We start from the raw sequence: 18,969 nt of genomic DNA, 5'->3' as shown, positions 1-18,969 counted from the left end.
AGCACCGTGACGGTGCTTTTGCCGCCGGGGGGTAGTATTACGATATGCTCAAGCGATGCTCAAGAAACGAGCCGCCGCGAGAATGACGACGAAATTGGTCGGTGCGCTTGGCGCGAGCGAGTGTCAGCCTGGCTGCCTGGCTCCAGTGTAAATAGCCTGTAAATAGCCTCATCTGTCTGTGTCTTTCCACACGCAACAATATATATATATATATATATATATATATATATATATATATATTAGAGCATTAGATAGCACAATTCTAATGCTTGTTGTAAATTACTAATTACTTCTACGAAAAATAAACATATTTTAAATAAATAAGATAATTAGGTTAATTACCTTTTTCATTATTACCATTACGGCCACTGTTCAACCTACTACTAATGTCTGGTGAATTCGCAAGGTGTATGCACTTGGAACGAATTCTGAGGACTGCACCAGTTTCGAGGCGGAGGAATAAACTTTAAGACAGCAGATTTGAGACCTAGGTCTCTCTACCAAGAAGACGGCCTCAAGCCCTTAAACCCTGGCGGTATCTTCGGCCTGCTGGATTGCGTTAAGTTAGTCTTCCGGTGCACCACTGAGCAACATGGTCACCCACTGCTATCTGCTCTTGTGTATTTTATTCTGAGTGGGTGCCCGAGGACAAGCCCGAACCATATGTTGTAGGTCCGCCATTTCTTGACAGAATCTACATCTATCAGTGTAATGTTCCGGGTAGTAGCGGTGGTAGGCCAACGGGTTCGGATATGTATGTGTTTGTAATGCCGTCTGCTTAGCGAGGAGTGTGCCGGGGGAAGTGGGCCTTTCCCAATTTATAGTGTTTTCTGATCTAGTTAAAGCTGGTCATCCGGTCTCTTTCCGTTCCCAGTATTTACATGACACCTGCTTGGTCTGTCAGTTCTCGAACCAGGTTGTGCGCTATTTCGTTCCCGGGAAAGGAGTGTGTGGGTGCCCATATAATGTGAACGTCTCGATTTTCACGAAAGTTGGTTAAAATTCTCAGTGCTTCCTGCGAGGTTCTTCCTTTTGCATAGTTTTTAAAGGAGTGCTGACACAAAAAAATCCACTGTTTTTTTTTCTGCTTTGATAAGTACTTAATGACCCAATAATCACGGCACGAAACCTCATTTACTTCAGAGCACGACAGGTAATTATATTCAGTCTTTTTTGTAGCGACCAGTCGAAGTTTCGGTTCCAGAGAGCAACGAGACGGGAGAAACGGGAATTTAAACAAAGTGGTCACGTGTTCGCAAAAAAGCCATGACGTATGTTCTGACGCGCAGCCAGCGTGCGCGACCAACTTGCTGAATATTGTCGTGCGACTGCCGCATCGGTCGGACGACCGCAACCAATGACAACGCCGGTAGCGTGAACGTCATGGCCACGTGGTAGACCCGGTGGGGCGGGGCCGGTGAGCGGGCGCCTCGCAGCTCTGATCATGTCTGTTTTTTTTTCTCTCCCTGGTCGAAACGCGGGCCTCTTCCGCCGCTGACGGCGACACATAAATCGGCTACAATTTCTTTCTGACACGAAATAACTTCTAGAATAAAGTGACCTCGAAAGAGTGCGAGTTATAAAACGTTGTGCGAAATAGTAAATTGTTGGCGTTATTTCTACTCGGACGCGGTAAGCGCAGACGCGCCAGCAATTCTCTGTGTACGAAGCGGCTCGCCTGACTGGCGTGTTTACTCATCGCTACTAACAGCACCGGGAAAATTAACCGTATTTTCACTTAAGAGAAACATAAATGTTCAGGCATTGATTGTGCTGACGAATTTAGGCCGTTTATTACAAGCTGCGGACGCATCGCAAGGACCCTCGGCCCCGGATAGACGGCCGGCGAGCTAGGCCTACATCGTCTACCAGCGATCGCAAGCTCGCCTGGCATGCTCGTTCGCTTCGGTCGGCGCCAATGAAATTAAATGTGCTGCAATTTAGGCGTTACATAGCTGTATACGCGTTGTGCCGACTAACATAGGCGCTTCTTTATACGAGCTGCAAGCGATCGTGTCACAAGCGCAACTGGTGTCGCATTGGATGGCCCAGTGAGCTATGCCCGCCGGCTCCTGGCCATCGGCGGCTGTCAACGGATCCGATACTGCTAACGTGGCCTTGCGGAAACACGTCTACAGTGCTCGCATTGACGTGTTTATATTGTCATCGTTTCTTTCAAACAAGATAGCTGTGCAAATACGGTTACTTTCACTTTCTGTTCGAAGTTACGCAGCATTCCGAACTTCCACGCAGGGGCGCCAGTTCTGGGCGGAGCTAACCGCCGCTCGCTCATTCGTACTATGTGTCCCGAATGGCCGCATGCCGCAAGTCGCACACGACGCGCCGTACGACAGATCGCAAGGAAAATCGCACCATGTGTCTCGCGCTTTAGACGTGGCCAATCACTTAGCGACTCAGATATTGCGGCCGGCGATGGCGAGGACGAGCCTCAACAAAAATCCTCGCATCGGCCACGATCAATGGTATGACACAACTAATCGGCGTTGAACGTTGTGGCAGCGCAGTCAAGCTGATAGTGTGGGAAATATCCCTATGGACACGACGAAAACTGCAGTTGCAGCGACACGGAGTGCGTCCCACTACAAGTAAAACAGCTATAACAAGCAACAACACAGGAGAAGAGCACATGTAAGCCGCTTGGCAGCCAAAGAAAATTCGTGACGTAGCCACATAACGTAGCGTTTTCTTGTCTATTTACAATCCCGCTTGATGTCAATGTCACGAGATGCTATGTTTTGCGGTTGGCTGCACGCACGTACTTTAAAATTGATTTGAAATATGTTCTAAGCGATATTCGCTGCTGATATTTTATAGACGATGTGTGTGTGACCAACTAAATTGATCTCACAAGTTATCTCGACTTCAAATTTTTGTGTCAGTACTCCTTTAACGGCTTTCTTGGAGTCGCTGACTACGATGTTAGCCTCCGTGGAGGCTATTGCCTGTGCTAAGGTAGCCTCCTCCACCACCTCTCCACCTTTCCTGTTTTTACAGTGCTACTAACCCTGGAGTCACCCTCTTGATTCATACCATCTACATACTCTATTTATGTACTCCGCCGCGTCTACATAGACAACGTCCCTGGCACTACTGAATCTTTCGCTCTTGCGATTCTTCTATCTTTTTGAAACTCCGGGTGCATGTTTCTGGGGATTGGGGGTATTGAGAGATGTTCCCTTATCTCCTTGAGCTGTCACTCCGCAGTCCGTGCTGTGCTTCTTAGGTTATTCCGATGTCGTCTAAGATGTGTGCCCCCGTCAAACTCTGTATAAGTCTTGAATACTGCGCTTCTCGCTGGGCCTCAATAAGTTCGTTTAGTGTGTTCTGCACGCTGAGCGCCAGGAACTTCTCGTTTGATGTATTTGCCGGAAGTGCCGAGGCTTGCTTATACGCCCTTCTAATAATGCATTCTATCTTGACTTTCTATGCAGCGTAGAGCTTGAGATAAGGGACCACATATGCAATACGAGTGATGACGAATGTTTCTATTAATAGGATGAGGTTGTGCTCTTTTATGCCGTAGTGGCTGTTGGATATCCGCTGTATTAATCTGATTGTTTGTTGAACACTAGTGTCCAGTAGTCTAATGGTTTCTCCATTATGGTCGTTGTAGGGTATGCGGAGTCCCAGTATTCTCTGGCTCTCCACTATTGGTATCGTGGTGCCTTCTACAGTGACCACAATGCCCGGCCTTTCCCTAATGCTTTTTCGACCGCTGGATGGAGCAGAAGTTCTGATTTGTGCGAGGAAAATCTCAGCCCCGTGTCTCTGATGTAGTCTTCGACCAGGATTACTGCTGTTTGGAGGATCTCTTCCACATGCCCATCGCTTCCAGCCGCCCCCCAGAGTGTAATGTCCACGTATAGGCTGCGTCCGTGTCCTTCTATCTTTTCGAATCTCGAAGGAAGACCACTCATTGTCACGTTGGATAGAAAGGGAGATAGGGCTAAACCCTGCGGGGTACCTAGTTAGAGCATCTCCGATTTGCATTCTCCAATTGAAATCTTTGCGGTACGATCCGTCAAGAAGTCTTTGATGTACGCGTATATTTTACGTCTTACATTCCCCTTTTGCAAATTTTGTAGTATTCCCTTGTGCCTGACAGTGTCAAAGGCCTTAGTTAGATTGAGACCTAGTATTTTTTTCGTGTCTAGAGTTTTCCCACCCGCATCTCTGATCTGATACTTTACTTTCAGCATAATATCCTGCGTCGATAACTTGAGTCAAAATCCAACCATGGTATGTGGGTAAAGTCCTCCATCATCCATGTATCTCGTGAGGCGTGTGAGAACCATATGTTCCATGAGTTTACCTACGCAGGATGTTAGCGATATGGGCCTTAAGTTGGCCAGTTGTGGTTTCTTTCCAGGCTTCGGTATAAAAATGATTTGGGTTGATTTCCATTGACTTGGAATGCCACCTTGTTCCCAGAAGTTATTCATGTAGTCCATCATGAGAGCTCGGATCGATACATCGTCGAGATTCCTGAGTGTTTTGTTGCTTATCCCATTGGGTCCTGGTCCAGATTTCGGGTTGAGCCTGGTAAGTTCATATCTGACTTGTGCCTCCGTATGGGGGTATCGAGATCAGGATTCTCGTTACCTAGGTAATGCGGGAGTCGTTCTCCGTATCCGTATCTCCAAGGAAAATCTTTTGGAGCTCTCGAAAGAGCCCTGCTTCTGTACCATCGTAGCTGTGTGTAATCGTTTGTAGAGTATCCTTGTATGGTTTTTGTACTGCCGGGGTCCAAGACGCATCGGAGAACGTTCCTGAACTTGGACATTCCCATCTGCCTTTCCATCAAGTTGCACGTGGCTTCCCCCTTTTGTTGGGTTAACCTATTTGCATATATCTCCATTTTCTTGTTTAATTCCACAATTACCTTCCTTAATTTCCGATTATGTTTTTGCTTTTTCCATCTTTCAGCATACGACCTTTCGCTTTCCACATGTCCAATAATCGCTGTATCTCTCCTCTATCCCTGCCTCCTCTTGAACAGTTTTGATAGCTCGTTCAACGCTTTCTTGTAGTTTCTCTACCCATTTCTCGATGTCCGTTATAGTGTCTTCCGCATCTTGTCGGATTTTGCGGAAAGAGTTCCATTCTAAAAGTTTCAGTTCTCTACCCCTCTTTTTCCTCGGGCCTGCGACGAAGTAGTGGTCGCTACCCAAGCTTTCCTGCATGTTTATCCAATGAAAATCTGCTACATTCTTCGTAAATGTGAGATGTCGTGTCGTGTCGTTCGCTACGCTGTTTCTTATTGTGGTTGTTGCCCGAGGGTCTGTTATGAGCGTTAGTCCTTCGTGCTGAACGTCTGCCCATAGGCTTCGGCCCTTAATGCTCTTTATGCTGCATCCGCAAGCCACATGTGGCGCGTTAACATTGCCGACTCCGACTAACGCCTACTTGTCCACTACGCTCAACGCTTTGCGGAAGGGTGGACCGAATTTGGGCTTGTGTCGTTGTGGACTGTATATTTTAAGAATAAATAGGCTTCTCTCTTCTTGGGAGGGAATTATATCAATCAGGACGCGGCCTATGAAGCACATACCGGTATGGTGCTCGACAGCCGAGAGGTTTCTGTGTATCAGCGTCGTGACGGTCACCTTATCGCCGGAAGCACTGTAAGATTTATACCCCGATAATTTTGCCATCCCCGTGTTCTCCTGCAGGGCGGTGACATCTAGCGTCTCCTTACTTGCTACGCACTCCTGCAGGTTTCCTCGCTTGCGACGATACCAGCGGCAGTTCCATTGCCAAATCGCGTATTGGTTACACAGACCCATGTTGATGTAACTTTTCTTCCCTGGTGGCCTTGCCATTTCCTACCGCATTCGCTCTGCTATACGATTTGCTTCTGCCAGCCCTGCACCTGCCGGCCGAATGTACTTTGGTGTGCTTTCTAGTGCCGATACTCTATTCTCTAATCCATCGAATCATTCCTTAATCTCTACATACCTGTTTGTGATTTGTTGCTGTAACCTGTCTAACATTTCTTTAAACGTTCCCATAACCTCGCTGATTGCAAAGACGCTCTTTTCCTCAACTGTTTCTTGCAACTTCCTTTTTTGTGGTGGTGCTTCACCGTTCGATTGTGTGGGAACGGGTGTTGGAGCTCGACTAGGCGTCGTCTTCCTACTGGCGGACGATGTGTTGCTATTCCTTCTTTGTTGCTGTAGCTTCGTTTTTTCTGCCCTAAGCTGCTTGATCTCATATTTAAGTGTTGCATTCTCTCGGGTTATCTGTTCTAACATGTTTCTAATCTGTCATTTCCTGTTCTACGGCGGACACCTTGCTTTAGGCGGCTAAGTCGTAGTGCCGGAGACTGCGCTTACCAAGCTCACGTGTGCTTTGCTCCCGTCGCCCTCTCGATTAGTTCTCGAACGGGACCTCGAGGTCCCGTTCTTGCATAGTTTGGTGCTGTAGCCTTTGTCTACATTGATAACAGTTCCGAGGCTGCAATTACCACCACACAAGCGTTTTGTAAGGTATTCACAGGCAGCATTGATTTCGAATAAATTAGATCTATGGTACATGATCCCAACGCACTTAGCAACGGTCCCGATAGAAGTAGAATATTTCCCTCTCAGTACGGCGACAGTATTCTCAGTAGTTCGCTGTAATAACTCATGGATGGAGTGGCATCTCTACATACTTTACTTAATCGCACAAACCCACAACGAGAAGGTTCGTTCCCCACTTGCGGCAAGTTGTTTTTTCATCCACTTGAATTTCCATTTATTTATCGTTTATTTCATTTATTAAGCGCAAGTAATGTCTCCTATGTTGTCCTTGGTGTCAGTGTTTATCGGGTTCTTATGACATGTCTAATAAAAATCGGGTCCCTCGGTTAATTCCCTTTCCTCTCGTTCATCGAGCTTTTGCCACATTTATTTTCAAGCCGTGTTGTGGGGTTATGCGACGTTGTCACCTTTTAGTCGCACTTGAAATTTGCCATCCAGTGCTTGCTCGCCTTTTTGTTAAATGACTTCTTTCTCGAATATGTTTCTTTTATGATGTTCAAAAGATACGCCCCTCCAGATTTTTTATAGGAAAATGTTGCGGCTTCGCTATTTTCTGGGCATAATTGGGTCATCAGTCGTGAAATATGCATCAGCAGCACCTCGGTTTTTTTCTCTCAATAGTCAGCAGTTACATATTTATTTTTGAGGTTTGCTCGAGTCTACCCTATAAACAAGCAATTTATGATGTACTTGTGGGCACGTTCTGGCGGCTGGCTCTCTTTTTACACGCAATGTTGTCATCAGGACGCGCTTAAGTGAGTCCGTTCCTTATGGGACAATACAATTTTCCTCATTATAACACTCAAGAAAACTTCCACTTAAAGTGGAGAAGGAAGCAATTATCGTCTGTTTCTTGCCGTCGTCGACAAATAGTCACCGGTTTTCTCGACCTCAGAAAATTGATTCGTGTTTTATAGATTCTGAAAACACTGTGCTCCTTTTTGAGATTTTGAGATTATGGAAATAGCTCTACGGAAATACACTGGCATCAAGCCATATTCAATTCGATTTCTCTTTTTAAAATTCTGAGTGAATTACCTTAATACATAATCATGCCTATTTCCTTGCGTAGCCTCTCGACGTGTGATTGCGAAGTTCTGAAACCAACTTGCTCGATTTTCCGGAAACCTGGGGCCTACTTACACATAATGTGTTTGCGGCTCAGGATCAGCCATTTGATTTGATGGTCTTGCGGGATGTATGTGTATGCTCACTTAATCTTTATGTATTTTATCTATGAGATACTTTGGGTTTAATTGCTATTTGTGCTGTTTGCATTTGTGATCTTCCATGTCAAGAAATAATGTTAGTGGCCTACTCGGTTGAGAGCTTACGCGGAATCCAGAGGTGAAACGTTCAGTTCCGGGTTGACTCTACCATGTTTAGTATCGTCGTCCCTTGTTTTAAGTGGCAATATGCGATCACCTGCGAAGTTCGGTGAGACTAGGCTAGGTCAGCGAGTCTGTCATACTGCTGTTGGGGAACCCCGCTTCGAAATCAGATTATACCGGAGGGAGCTATCATGTGAGTCACAAATTGAATATTCTTCTTTGTGGGTCGTCACCTAGCGCCTGCCAAAATGGGTTCTGAGTGTACAAATACGATTAAAAAAGGTAAGGTGCTATAAATGTTTCCTAATAATTATTATTCATAAGCGACTGAAAAGAAGTGCTGCTGGTTGTCTCGCTTACCGTGCTTTTCTAATGCTTTTTCTTGTTCTTGTAATAATTCTCGCAACAAAAGGCGCTTAGTGTTTCACTAACACTAAGCATGAGATATTACAGCATATGAAGGGACCCCGACGCAGCATATTTAGATTTGTGGATATGGCAACTGCGCAGGCTACCCAAGTGGTGCGATTGGCAAGAATAGCGAGATTGTGGGGGACTTCAAATGTAGCCAGCTTGATATGATCTACAGGAATACCACACCTAAAGAAATAAATGCTCAACCCACCATTTTAGGACAGTCCCAAGTGAATAATTGTAGCGTGTGGTTTCGGTGCCATGGCGGCAAGAAAAATGTGCGCCTGAAAGCAGCGCAAGAGTAGCTTCTTGTTGCTCTTGGGTTGATTGAAACTTCTGTTTTTGTGACTGTTGTTTTATTTCGAGAATTCGCATAAACAACTTAAAGTTCGACAGGTGCACGGAACAATACTTTATTTTGCTCTCTTTGATAGATACTTGATGACAAATGAAACTACAAATGTTTTATACAACATGGTGGACAATTTAATGTGAATACGACGCGCTTGAAACCATAAAAAATTGTGTCGAGTGAAGCACAAAAAAGCACCCGGCTATGACATGTAGAAACAAAAATTGAGAAAGAGTACTTTACTTTGTCTTGTATACATCCAGCATCCTCCTTGAAAACCTCGCTCCACGCGTCGACAAAATAAAAAACAGCGCTTTTGCACAAACGAAGCACAAACAGCTGAAACAGTCCTTGTAACTATTCGTGTAGACTTGAGCAAGGAAGAAAAGGAGTGCTCTGCAAAGCTACGAAACGTCGAAGCTACAAGGCAATAGGACGGCCACTCAAAGCACGCACGGCCTAACAAAGTTTGGCAGGCCAAATGAAGTAACGTGGTTATAGTCCAAACATCCGAACGCAAACGTCCGGTCGCCATCCAGCGAGGGGTCCAAAGGAAGTCACAGCTCACAAGTGAAGATTGATTTCTTTGCGCCACAAACACACACTCATGAAACACACACGCTAGCGTGAAAACACAGATACAATTGCACGCACGCACATACAAGTGTGTGTACATAAGCAGCAAGTATGTTACACCGACAACCTCACCCAGAAAATCAAAGAACTGTGTGCAGAAGTTATCACACACTTTGATCGCAGCGCCTTGGTATACACATACACACACACACGCACAAGAGCTAAGAATCCCGTGAAATGTGCTTTCACGGAAGTAAAGGAAAGGTGCAGTATCCAAGAACAGTATTCCTTTCTAGGGAAAAAAGGGAAACTGATCTGCCCATTTTGCTTTATAGCCCGTCCAAATGTCTTTGGGTGATCACAGCTGCGTCCTGTCGCACTCCTGTAAACACAACCGGCTTGAGCATTATACTATACCACACCTACTCACACAACCTGATGAACACAGACCCCAGGAGGTTGCTTCGTTGGTTCATTGAAGAGGGAACGCCTGATGCGAAGCCATCGGGAAGGAGCCGCAGTCTACAGGTGACACCCATTGTGTACACACGATGGCATTTGTAGTGGTAGGTCTGCTTCGTTGCTGCTGGCGCTTACGTTGTTTTTGTGGCGTTGCCATGTTGACGCTTCACCACACGCGAGTTTCACTCACAGAGGTAACGCGGAACACTCCGGGCCATTACCACTTTACTTGTAGAGGCTGGCTCAGCAATCCCCAATATCCTTGATCACCTGATCCTGTGGAACTTTTGTGGCATAATTCGAAGATTGCACCCTTCTACTGTTATCGCGGGTGTGCTTTGTGGCTGACCAGCTTAAACTTAATCTCCGTCACACTGCGTCCGCAGGAACTTGCCTTCTTTTTCTTAAGGTACTTTTCTCCGTCTGCTCTCATACGTGCCTAGCTTGGAACAAATGTCATCACAAAACGTTACATCGGTAGAGAGGGTAGTAAGGAAAACGATGACGAGGAAAGAAGTAGGCAATACATACATCTCGGATAACGTAGTCAGGTGATGCCGGGAAATTCAAGGACACGCTCTAAGCAGCACGCTGATAGGTTTCTTCATTTGTGACAGCCGGCGCTAAGGTCTTGACAGCACCCAATTCACGTCACTTGAAACGGTGTCACTCGAATTTCCAGCCGCAATGTTCTCTCTGTATTGCTTGAGCATGCAGGTCACGGCCCCAGAAGGCAAACTGTTCCAGTCGCGTGTCTTACCAGGGCGGCTGAAAGGTCAGAGCAGTAAGCTCAACTCCCACGCTCGGTCTCAGCGCAGGTGGTCACGTGCATATCCAGCATCTGTATTGCGCCAGACGACGACGTCCGCGTGCGTGCACCCCGTCCTGTGCGCGCGGCGGCGTCGCCGTTGGCGCGCCACTAGGGGTGCCTTCGGACGCCCATGTCGATGCTGTCGAAGGTCTTGCGCGGTGTCGAGCAGACCGGTGAGCTCTGGCGGCTGACGTTGATGTCGGTGCCCTGGGTTGTGATTTCAGGGAGGAGTCCACCCGTGCCACGTGGGTTCGATCCGTCGACCGTCCTGTCCTGGCGGCAGCAGCAGCAGCACACCTGCTGCCTCAGTGCCTGCACCAGGTTCCGGTTGAAGAACAGGTAGATCCATGGGTTGACACAACTGTTGAGGCTGTTTAGCAGCATCAGGATGGTCACCGTAGCATCTGCGCCACATCGAAAGGGAAAATAAGGAGACATACCGAAGCCTGTGTTCAGCACACCAATTTTGTCCTTCTTACTTTTTTGAGCTTATGCTTCCATTACTTTGTTTAAGCGAAACCATGTCTCCGTGCATGTCACTCTGCATACATCGGTTATCAGTTTAGTTTGTTCCTCCACGTATGGTTGTGATTTGTTGAAGGTCCTCGTTAGAAAAGGAGTGCTTAAACCACATCAAGATACAAGCATGTCCTGTACCTTCATTTACACTAAAGGAAATGAAGCCACTGAAGAGCGCAACAGAGTAAGGAAAGGATACGCTTCAACTAATGTGAATGCCTTCTTTGAACAATGCAACATGGCAAAGTGATATTGCGCTCACGTTATGTGACATGCGGAAAACCCCTATACCTAGCGCATGCATGATGTGCTTTGCTTTATGCGTGTTTTGCATTTTATGAAAGATCATGCTTTATAGATCATTTTTGCACTTTCTAGCGCCATTCGTAGGTGGATTTTCTAAGCACTGATGCAAACTTCAATGCTTCAGCTGTCAGGTGTTTACTTTTTCTGCGCGAGCATGCACTGATCCTTTAAGCATTGTCACGTGCTGATGACGTTGAAGAACACAGTAGCAATACTGTGAAAGACAAAACTAACTTTTATTGGGCGAACCTGTGCCCACAAAAACAGGCTACACTTATAGAACAACGATAGCGGCGAACACCGTCGGCGATCGTCGAAAATCTGATCAGCGGGTCAAGCGCGTCGGCTTTTATACAGCAGTCGTCGAATGTTCCAGCCTAATCGTTCGGACCAGCGTGCCTTCCACAAATTTCTACACCATTCGCGTCGCGCGATGAAATCAGATAACACAAGGTTCGGCGACAACTGACATCCGGATAGAAGCATCGATAACTTTCCAGAAACTTCGGATACATGCAGGCGCATCCCACGCTGTGCGATTACATTTGTTAGGCGGCGAGACGTGGTCGCCCGATAAAGTACACGTGTCAGTATGAACCGAAACCTTCGCAATTTCTAATCCGCCCCTGCGCATATAAGAGAAACAAACCAGGAGAAGACGACGCTCCCGTAAAGCAACGTTGGTCAAAAGCAGGCTCACGTGTTGGCTTTGGTTGACACCGCCATGGATTCTTTTGACAATATATCGCTTTTTTTTTGCCATACCGGCGGTGAAGAGCACAGATTGCCAAATTCGATCCCAATTATTTGAGAGAATAGCGAACAGAAGGAGATCGCCTCATCGCATAGCAAAGATGTAAATGAATCCGCGTGCCATTGTTTTCAATGACAAATCAAATTACGCCATTACAAGAAAAGAAATCGCCTATTTAACAAGCTACTCATTGCCTGCATGTTACATGTTCACTGAAGTACCTTCAGTGAAAATCAACAAACCTTCATCAACAAACCTTCAGTGAAAAGCAACAAACCTTCATCGGACGCGAAACATGAAAGGCACGCTTTGTTTTTCCCCACGGGCACTCAAGTGTGCGCCGTCGTTTGTGCCGCATTATCATTAGGCTCCTGACTTTTTCGAAGTTTGTGACAGGACTTTACTCCATTTTGTCCACCACTCCTTTCTATCACATATTTGACCTGCATCTGTTGGTATCCTTCCTATACGTTTCAACTAAATCAACCGTCGCCACCAATCCACGTCTCATTCCTGTTTTCTTATGCCTGCTTCTGTTTCTTTTTGCTTTGCGCACTGTTTGTGTCCACGGAGAAAGGGCAATGACTACAGTGAAGCACGACGTCAGGCAGCTAGCGTCGGCAAGCCAACTCCTCCTCCCTTATTTCCTGCGTGGCCCGCCTGCGCGTTGACTATCGGTAACTAGGATTTCGTGATCGCCGGACCTTTCAAGGCATTGTTCGTTTCTTGGTAAGTTACTAGTGACGGTCGCGTCATGAACCGCCCTCAATGCCCACTCTTTTCTATACTCTCCCTCATACTCTCCCCGCGCTCGGCGGTTGTAAATTACCACAAGCCTATCACGCAGAAAGGACACATTTCCCATTAGCGATTCCTCAACACTTATCTACTACTGGGCTTACTACTAGGCGCTACCCTTACGTTCGTTGTCCTTCCACTACGCTTACGTCGCTCTTTTTCTAATAAATACTTTCTGTAGCGCGATGAGCCCGAAATTAAGCCAGAGCAATCACATTGGCTCCACAAGGTCCGTGCAACAGCACGCAAGCTTCAGAAACATTTTTGACGAAAGAGAAAGCCCGCGTGAGGGATTGCAAGCCAGGGACGCATTCTCGGGCGAGATCTCGCAGTGATCGTAAGCAACAGACAAACCAAGGACGCAACAAACCACTGCCTGCACTAGCAATTAAAGTTTTCTGCTTTATTCAGCAAGAAAGTGAGGCGAGAGGAAAGCATAAATGCTGATAAAGCGCGCAGCAGGCGCGTCAAAGAATTTTCCTGATGCTCCGTGTGTGCTTAATTAGCATCACCGTTCGCTTGCAGCCCGGCGCAGTGCCCTTAGCTTCCGCAACGCTTCTATATGATGAAACGGTACTAGCTTGTGCCAAAACTGGGACTAATTGCGGTGTCATTATTGCATAAACATCTGCGCGGTCACTCAAAGTTTACGTATACAGTGTCCTATACGACTCCCGTTATTATTATTATTATTATTATTATTATTATTATTATTATTATTATTATTATTATTATTATTATTATTATTATTATTATTTAACTGCTGCCTAATGAGGGGTGCAAGAGCTGTAACTGAGTAGTGTAGCGGTAATTGCGGTCTCCCTGTTTGGCCCAAAGTTTCCTGAAAGCTTGTTTTCATAGTACAACAGGACTTCATTATAACGTGCAGACGAGACGCAATAAGGAGCCCGGCGCTTTTCAAGATATACGAACTGGCAGAATTTTGCTCTTTGCATAACAAGCAGCACTGGAAAAAAACACTGACTTTGAAAGTTTCACAGATATATTAAGTGACTCTTCTCGAACTTCCACGAAACAAGGCTCTGTTCCCAAAGCATACGCTGCAATTGACGCGTAACACAAATCACACGTAACACACATTACAAGGCAGGCAGAATTTGACTACTGCCGCAGCAGTCTGCTCGACGAATACAACAACGCACAATATGTTCATTCGACCTCGCGCACGCGCCTGCATCAATGAGCTAGGAGACGATGGCGTGAATATTGCGTGACATTGTCTTCTTTCACAGCAGTTCTGAAAATGCGATTCGTTGCCGGTCTTAAAGTGGCCCAGTTACGCATATTCACACTTTCCGAGCCCTAACCACAGCTGCGCATCAGAAGCAGCCGTTGCTGACCAATTCTGTGGACACAAAACTCGACCAGCAGCTTTAATGACTTTCCAACAGTTTGCAAGTTCCGTAGAACTTGCAGACCACAAAGCTTGAGCATTATTTTCGTCACAGCACCCTCACCTTGACTGTGAGCTCACTCTAGATAGCTGAAATGTGTTGTTACATTATGCCGTGCAAAGTTAAGCTGCAGGCCCAGACGGTGTTACGTATATGAAGTTAAAGAACCTCGGAGCAGCAGATATAATTACTATTATGGAGTTATTTAACAATATCCGGATAAAAGCTACTCTTCCGGATTCATGGAAAGTCGCTCGGTGTATTTCGTTCCTTAAATATGAAACGCCTATTCTATGTGTTCACTCCTTCCGACCCATAAGCCTCGCAAGCTGTCATTGTAAGTTAATGGAGAAAATAGTGGGCATTCGAATGCAACGATTGAGTGAAAGCACGAGGGCATTTTCTGACTACGCGACAGGGTTTCGACAACAGCGTTGTGCTATGGATGCCGTGTTTGACTTTGTAAGATGTGTCCAACTTGATCGTGTGTGTTGAAATATACCAATCTCAGTATTCTTAGACATTCAGAGACAACTCGACACTGTAAGTCACGTACATGTACTTGCTAGTATGTTAGAGCTCGGTCTCTGTGCCGATCACTGCGATAGAGTTCAAATTTTTTGTCTGAAAGTAAGCTAATTACGCAAACAAACGAAAAACAGAGCAATCACCACAGCATCGCGCAAGGTGTCGCGCAGGGTAGTATTCATAGTCCGTTTCTTTTTTAATCGTGTAACGGTGGCACTACTACAAAAACTACCGTCTGGCCTGCGGTATTCACTGTACGCAGACTACGTCTGCATATGGGCCTCTGGACCAAGTATAAGTCACAGTCAAACGAAATTGCAAGAAGGTCTTCATGTTATTGATAACTTCTTGAAAGAAAGGGGCAGGGGTCTTTCATACGCTAAGACAGTTGTATTGCCTTTCATTAGACGACAGATGAAGGCTTTTCACCTGAATTTCGAAGGGCAAACTTTGATGTCCGTGAACGAACATAAATTTTGAGGAGTTATTCTCGACCAACAACTGTCCTGGGCTTCGGACATCCGCGCAATAATAAAAAAAAACACGTCAACACACTTATACACGTACTTCGCTTTCTAGCCGGACCGATATGGGAGAGGGGGAGGGGTGAGGACGGTCGCTTCACTATTAGAAGTAGATAATGCGCTCGTAAAGCAAGAAATTGCTTATTTCACACCTATTCGTCATGGCTTGTCACAAACTTCTGAGGAGCTTCTTCAACGCTTACTGTCAAGATGACTTAGGGTGCGTCTAGGCGTCCTCCAAGCAACCTAGAGTCCTTTAGTGCTGAAACTCGTCATCCACCCTTTCTAGTTATACATTAGGCTGAAGCTTCACAACACGCTTACCGCATTTTAATGTAACGTGAGAAACATCCACTAAACCTGGCCCTCGGGAAAAGGGACAATAGAAAAATTCAGAAGGCTATTCAGGAGCATAAAGCTTTGTTTAGTTTTGAATTATACAAAGCGAATATTTCTTATCCTCCTTGGATGCTTACAACACCTAAAATTGGACCATAGGTTGAGGGAATACGAGTAATAGCCTAAGAGCGACAGGTTCAGGACGACCGCGCAACAACTGTCGCTATGCCAGATTTGCACCTTATAGCTTCAGTATATCCGGTTTCGCATGGGTAGCATAACACCTCCCTTACGTTTGCTTTCACTTTGCATGCACAAATCAATGCAGAACTTTATGAAACACTGCCATGCGAAGGAGTTTTATTATTCGTGTAGATAGCGCACATTCTCGAATATATCGCGACTGTAGACAGTGGCACACGAAGTTGCACTGGCTATGAAAAATTTCTAGCCGTGACACTTTCTGTGTTCAAGATGCTTCTCAAAGCGTCTATACGGCTTGGAACGGGCGACACACAATTGAAGCTCAATTACATCCTTTCAACATTTGATGCATTCGTTGACAATAAAGAAAACTATAAATACAAGATAAACAAAAGAAATAACTCCATCGAAATCTTTTGTTTTCTTTGTGTGGTACAGTTGCTTTATTTCATTTCTCATTATTTTCAGGGAAAGAAGTGTGAGAGTCGATATTGCAATTACATGCAAAGCAGGGAACATCTACAGCAGCAAGAGGCATGCAGGTAATCGGAGCTTCTGGAAAGCAAGTTATGCAAATGCGGTTTTGGAGAAAACGCCAAGTCGACAGAGTCTCGTTTAGTCTCAAAAGAATCGATCAGGCATGTTTAACTTCTCAAACTCGGATGAATAAATCTTGTGGCGGATACACCTCCTAGATCGTCCTTTGAATGAAAGTTATTTCTTTATGCTGCCGATACGCCGTAGGTGCATAGAAATACAGTCCTGCGTTGGTTGTCCAACTTAATATACTGTCGGTCACGGAAATGCTGGAGAGAAGGTTCCAGCATGATGTGGTGGTGGTGGTGGTGTTTAGTTGTAGAGACCGGCGATTTTAGCCTGGCTATCAACCCCGGCAAGTGCTCCGCTCGAGCGTCTCTTATAGAATCACTGTAGTACTTCACCACATGTCCATCAGATCAGCCGGAAACAACTCCGATTCCACTACATTTAAATACAGGGATGTTTTCATCGCGCTAATTCTGCATCTAATTTGAACTAAAGGTGTTGTATAAAGACAGAGAGAAAGATAGAGACAGACAAAGGAGAGAGATGTGCTGGAAAGTTAAGCAACGCCGGGCACTACTGGCTATGCTTTACAATTGGGGAAAGGGAAATGGGAACAGACTAGAAAATGAAAAAAGAACCAGTCAGTGTGAGAGAATCCGTAGAGAAATGTGCTCTGGCAGTCAGAGGCGTTCGTATACAGTACAGTCACTTGCAAACGCGCCATGGCAGTTTTATGAATTCGACCATAGAAGAGTGCTTCGGCCAAAGTCCCAAGATATTTTCCTACCCCATCCGAGCGACTACCTCACAGGGCACATCGCAAAGAAGGTACTGCATTGTTTCTTCATACCGGCATTTATTGCATGCGGCGCGGTTCGTCCCTCCAATTCGAAATGACTAACCATTCCTAAAACGCGGCCCATATGTGACAATAAGTTTTTTTCGCAGCGGAATAACCAAGGTGTTAGACGAAGGTAGCGAGTAAGGGTCGAGTGCATACAAGCGGAAGTTGTTGAAACCCGACGAATTAAAAATCCAAATACTTAAATCCGGAGGTCTTACGTGCTTAGGAAATGATTATGACTCACGCTGTAGTTGAGAGTAGCGGATTAATTTTGACACCATGAGATTGTTTAACACGCAGCCAATGCACGGTACACGAGCGTTTTTGCATTTCGCTCCCACTGGGTTGCGGCTGCTGCGGCCGGCATCGAACACGCACCCTCAAGCTCAGCAGTGCAACGCATATAGCCACTAAGCTACTGCGGAAGGTTCTGTAAAAGGTATGTACAAATGAGTGTCGGCCCTCCAGCGTGGGTACCTGGGGCAGCACCGTCCACAAGGTTACCAAGGAGGAAAGAGAAAAGCAGAAGGCAGGGAAGTTAACCAGAATAATGTCCAGTTGGCTACCGCACACCGGAGGAACAGGAAAGGGGAAAACAATGATGACAGGGAGAGAAAGGAGGGAAGGTAAGAAGGAAATTAGCGGTGAGTTCGCCAACGCGTGTGGCCTAATAGAAATTCCATTAATAGTCACAGACGTTCACACAAGCCCGTCGTCCTCAAGAAGCACGAAACAAGGTTACCAAGGATACCACATTACCAATGATCTCAACACCAAGGCCGGCGCAGAAAGATGATGTCACGTCATGTGATCAGTTATTAAATTTAATTATGGGGTTGTACGTGCCAAAACCACTTTCTGATTATGAGGCACGCCGTAGTGGAGGACTCCGGAAATTTCTACCACCTGGGGTTCTTTAACGTGCACCTAAATCTAAGTACACGGGTGTTTTCGCATTTCGCCCCCATCGAAATGGGGCCGCCGAGGCCGGGATTTGATCCCGCGACCTCGTGCTCAACAGCCTAATACCATAGCCACTGAGCAACCACGGCGGGTCATGTGATCCGTGTTTCAACATTCAGTTATTACTTTTGTTATCGCAATATTAGTACCGATCCATGCGGATTATAATTCAGAGGGCCTCTTTTTTGACGTGCCTTAGCCCATTTCTGTACTCCATACCTTGACCTCTGCAGCCAGAGCTTCCTCGGCCGATAGTGCACCCGTATCTTCACTGAAGCCAAATAACGTTCTTTGCTACGCGGGGATCTCGCAGCTCGTCCGGCCAGAAGAGTCACGAACTGTGAAATCAACTTGTTACGCCGGTGCACAGAAAAGCGTGTCCTTTATGAGCTTCGAGTACTTTTCACCCCTCCGGAGAAAACATTTTTACCAAGGACCACTTTGCGCTCGAATAACGTATACTGCGCTGTCACTTTGGAGAAAGAAAACGCTTTGTAAGGTCTCATAAGTTGGTTAGTACAAAAAGTTAGTCTGCTGCTGCTTTTCTTTTTATGTTATCTCCACATATTCTTACTCTTTCAATCTTACCTAAATTTTGCTATGCGGACAAACACGGAGCAACTAGCGCTCTTTTATGTCGAATAAAGCAAAAGCTCTCTCACTGCACTCTTTTATATGACGTCGACAGGGTACTATATGGTACGATTCTAAGAGCGACTGACAGCACCTGTGAAGACT

At 45.9% G+C, this 18,969-nt stretch overlaps 1 protein-coding gene across 1 annotated transcript in view; it reads right to left on the bottom strand.

The window, feature by feature from the left end:
• Positions 1–8,696: 8,696 nt before the first annotated feature.
• LOC142571655 (oxytocin receptor-like) overlaps positions 8,697–18,969 on the bottom strand; it is a 56,811-nt gene continuing 46,538 nt past the window's right edge. The window contains exon 2 of the mRNA XM_075680177.1: positions 8,697–10,895. Within this exon, the coding sequence (XP_075536292.1) occupies positions 10,600–10,895 (296 nt within the window). The 3' untranslated portion in view covers positions 8,697–10,599. The remainder of the gene's footprint in view (positions 10,896–18,969) is intronic.

The sequence above is a fragment of the Dermacentor variabilis genome, chromosome 2 (genome assembly GCF_050947875.1).
Source record: "Dermacentor variabilis isolate Ectoservices chromosome 2, ASM5094787v1, whole genome shotgun sequence".
Classification (NCBI taxonomy): Eukaryota; Metazoa; Arthropoda; class Arachnida; order Ixodida; family Ixodidae; genus Dermacentor; species Dermacentor variabilis.
The sequence above is the reverse complement of the archived record's forward strand: the minus strand, read 5'-3'. Positions and strand labels throughout refer to the sequence as shown.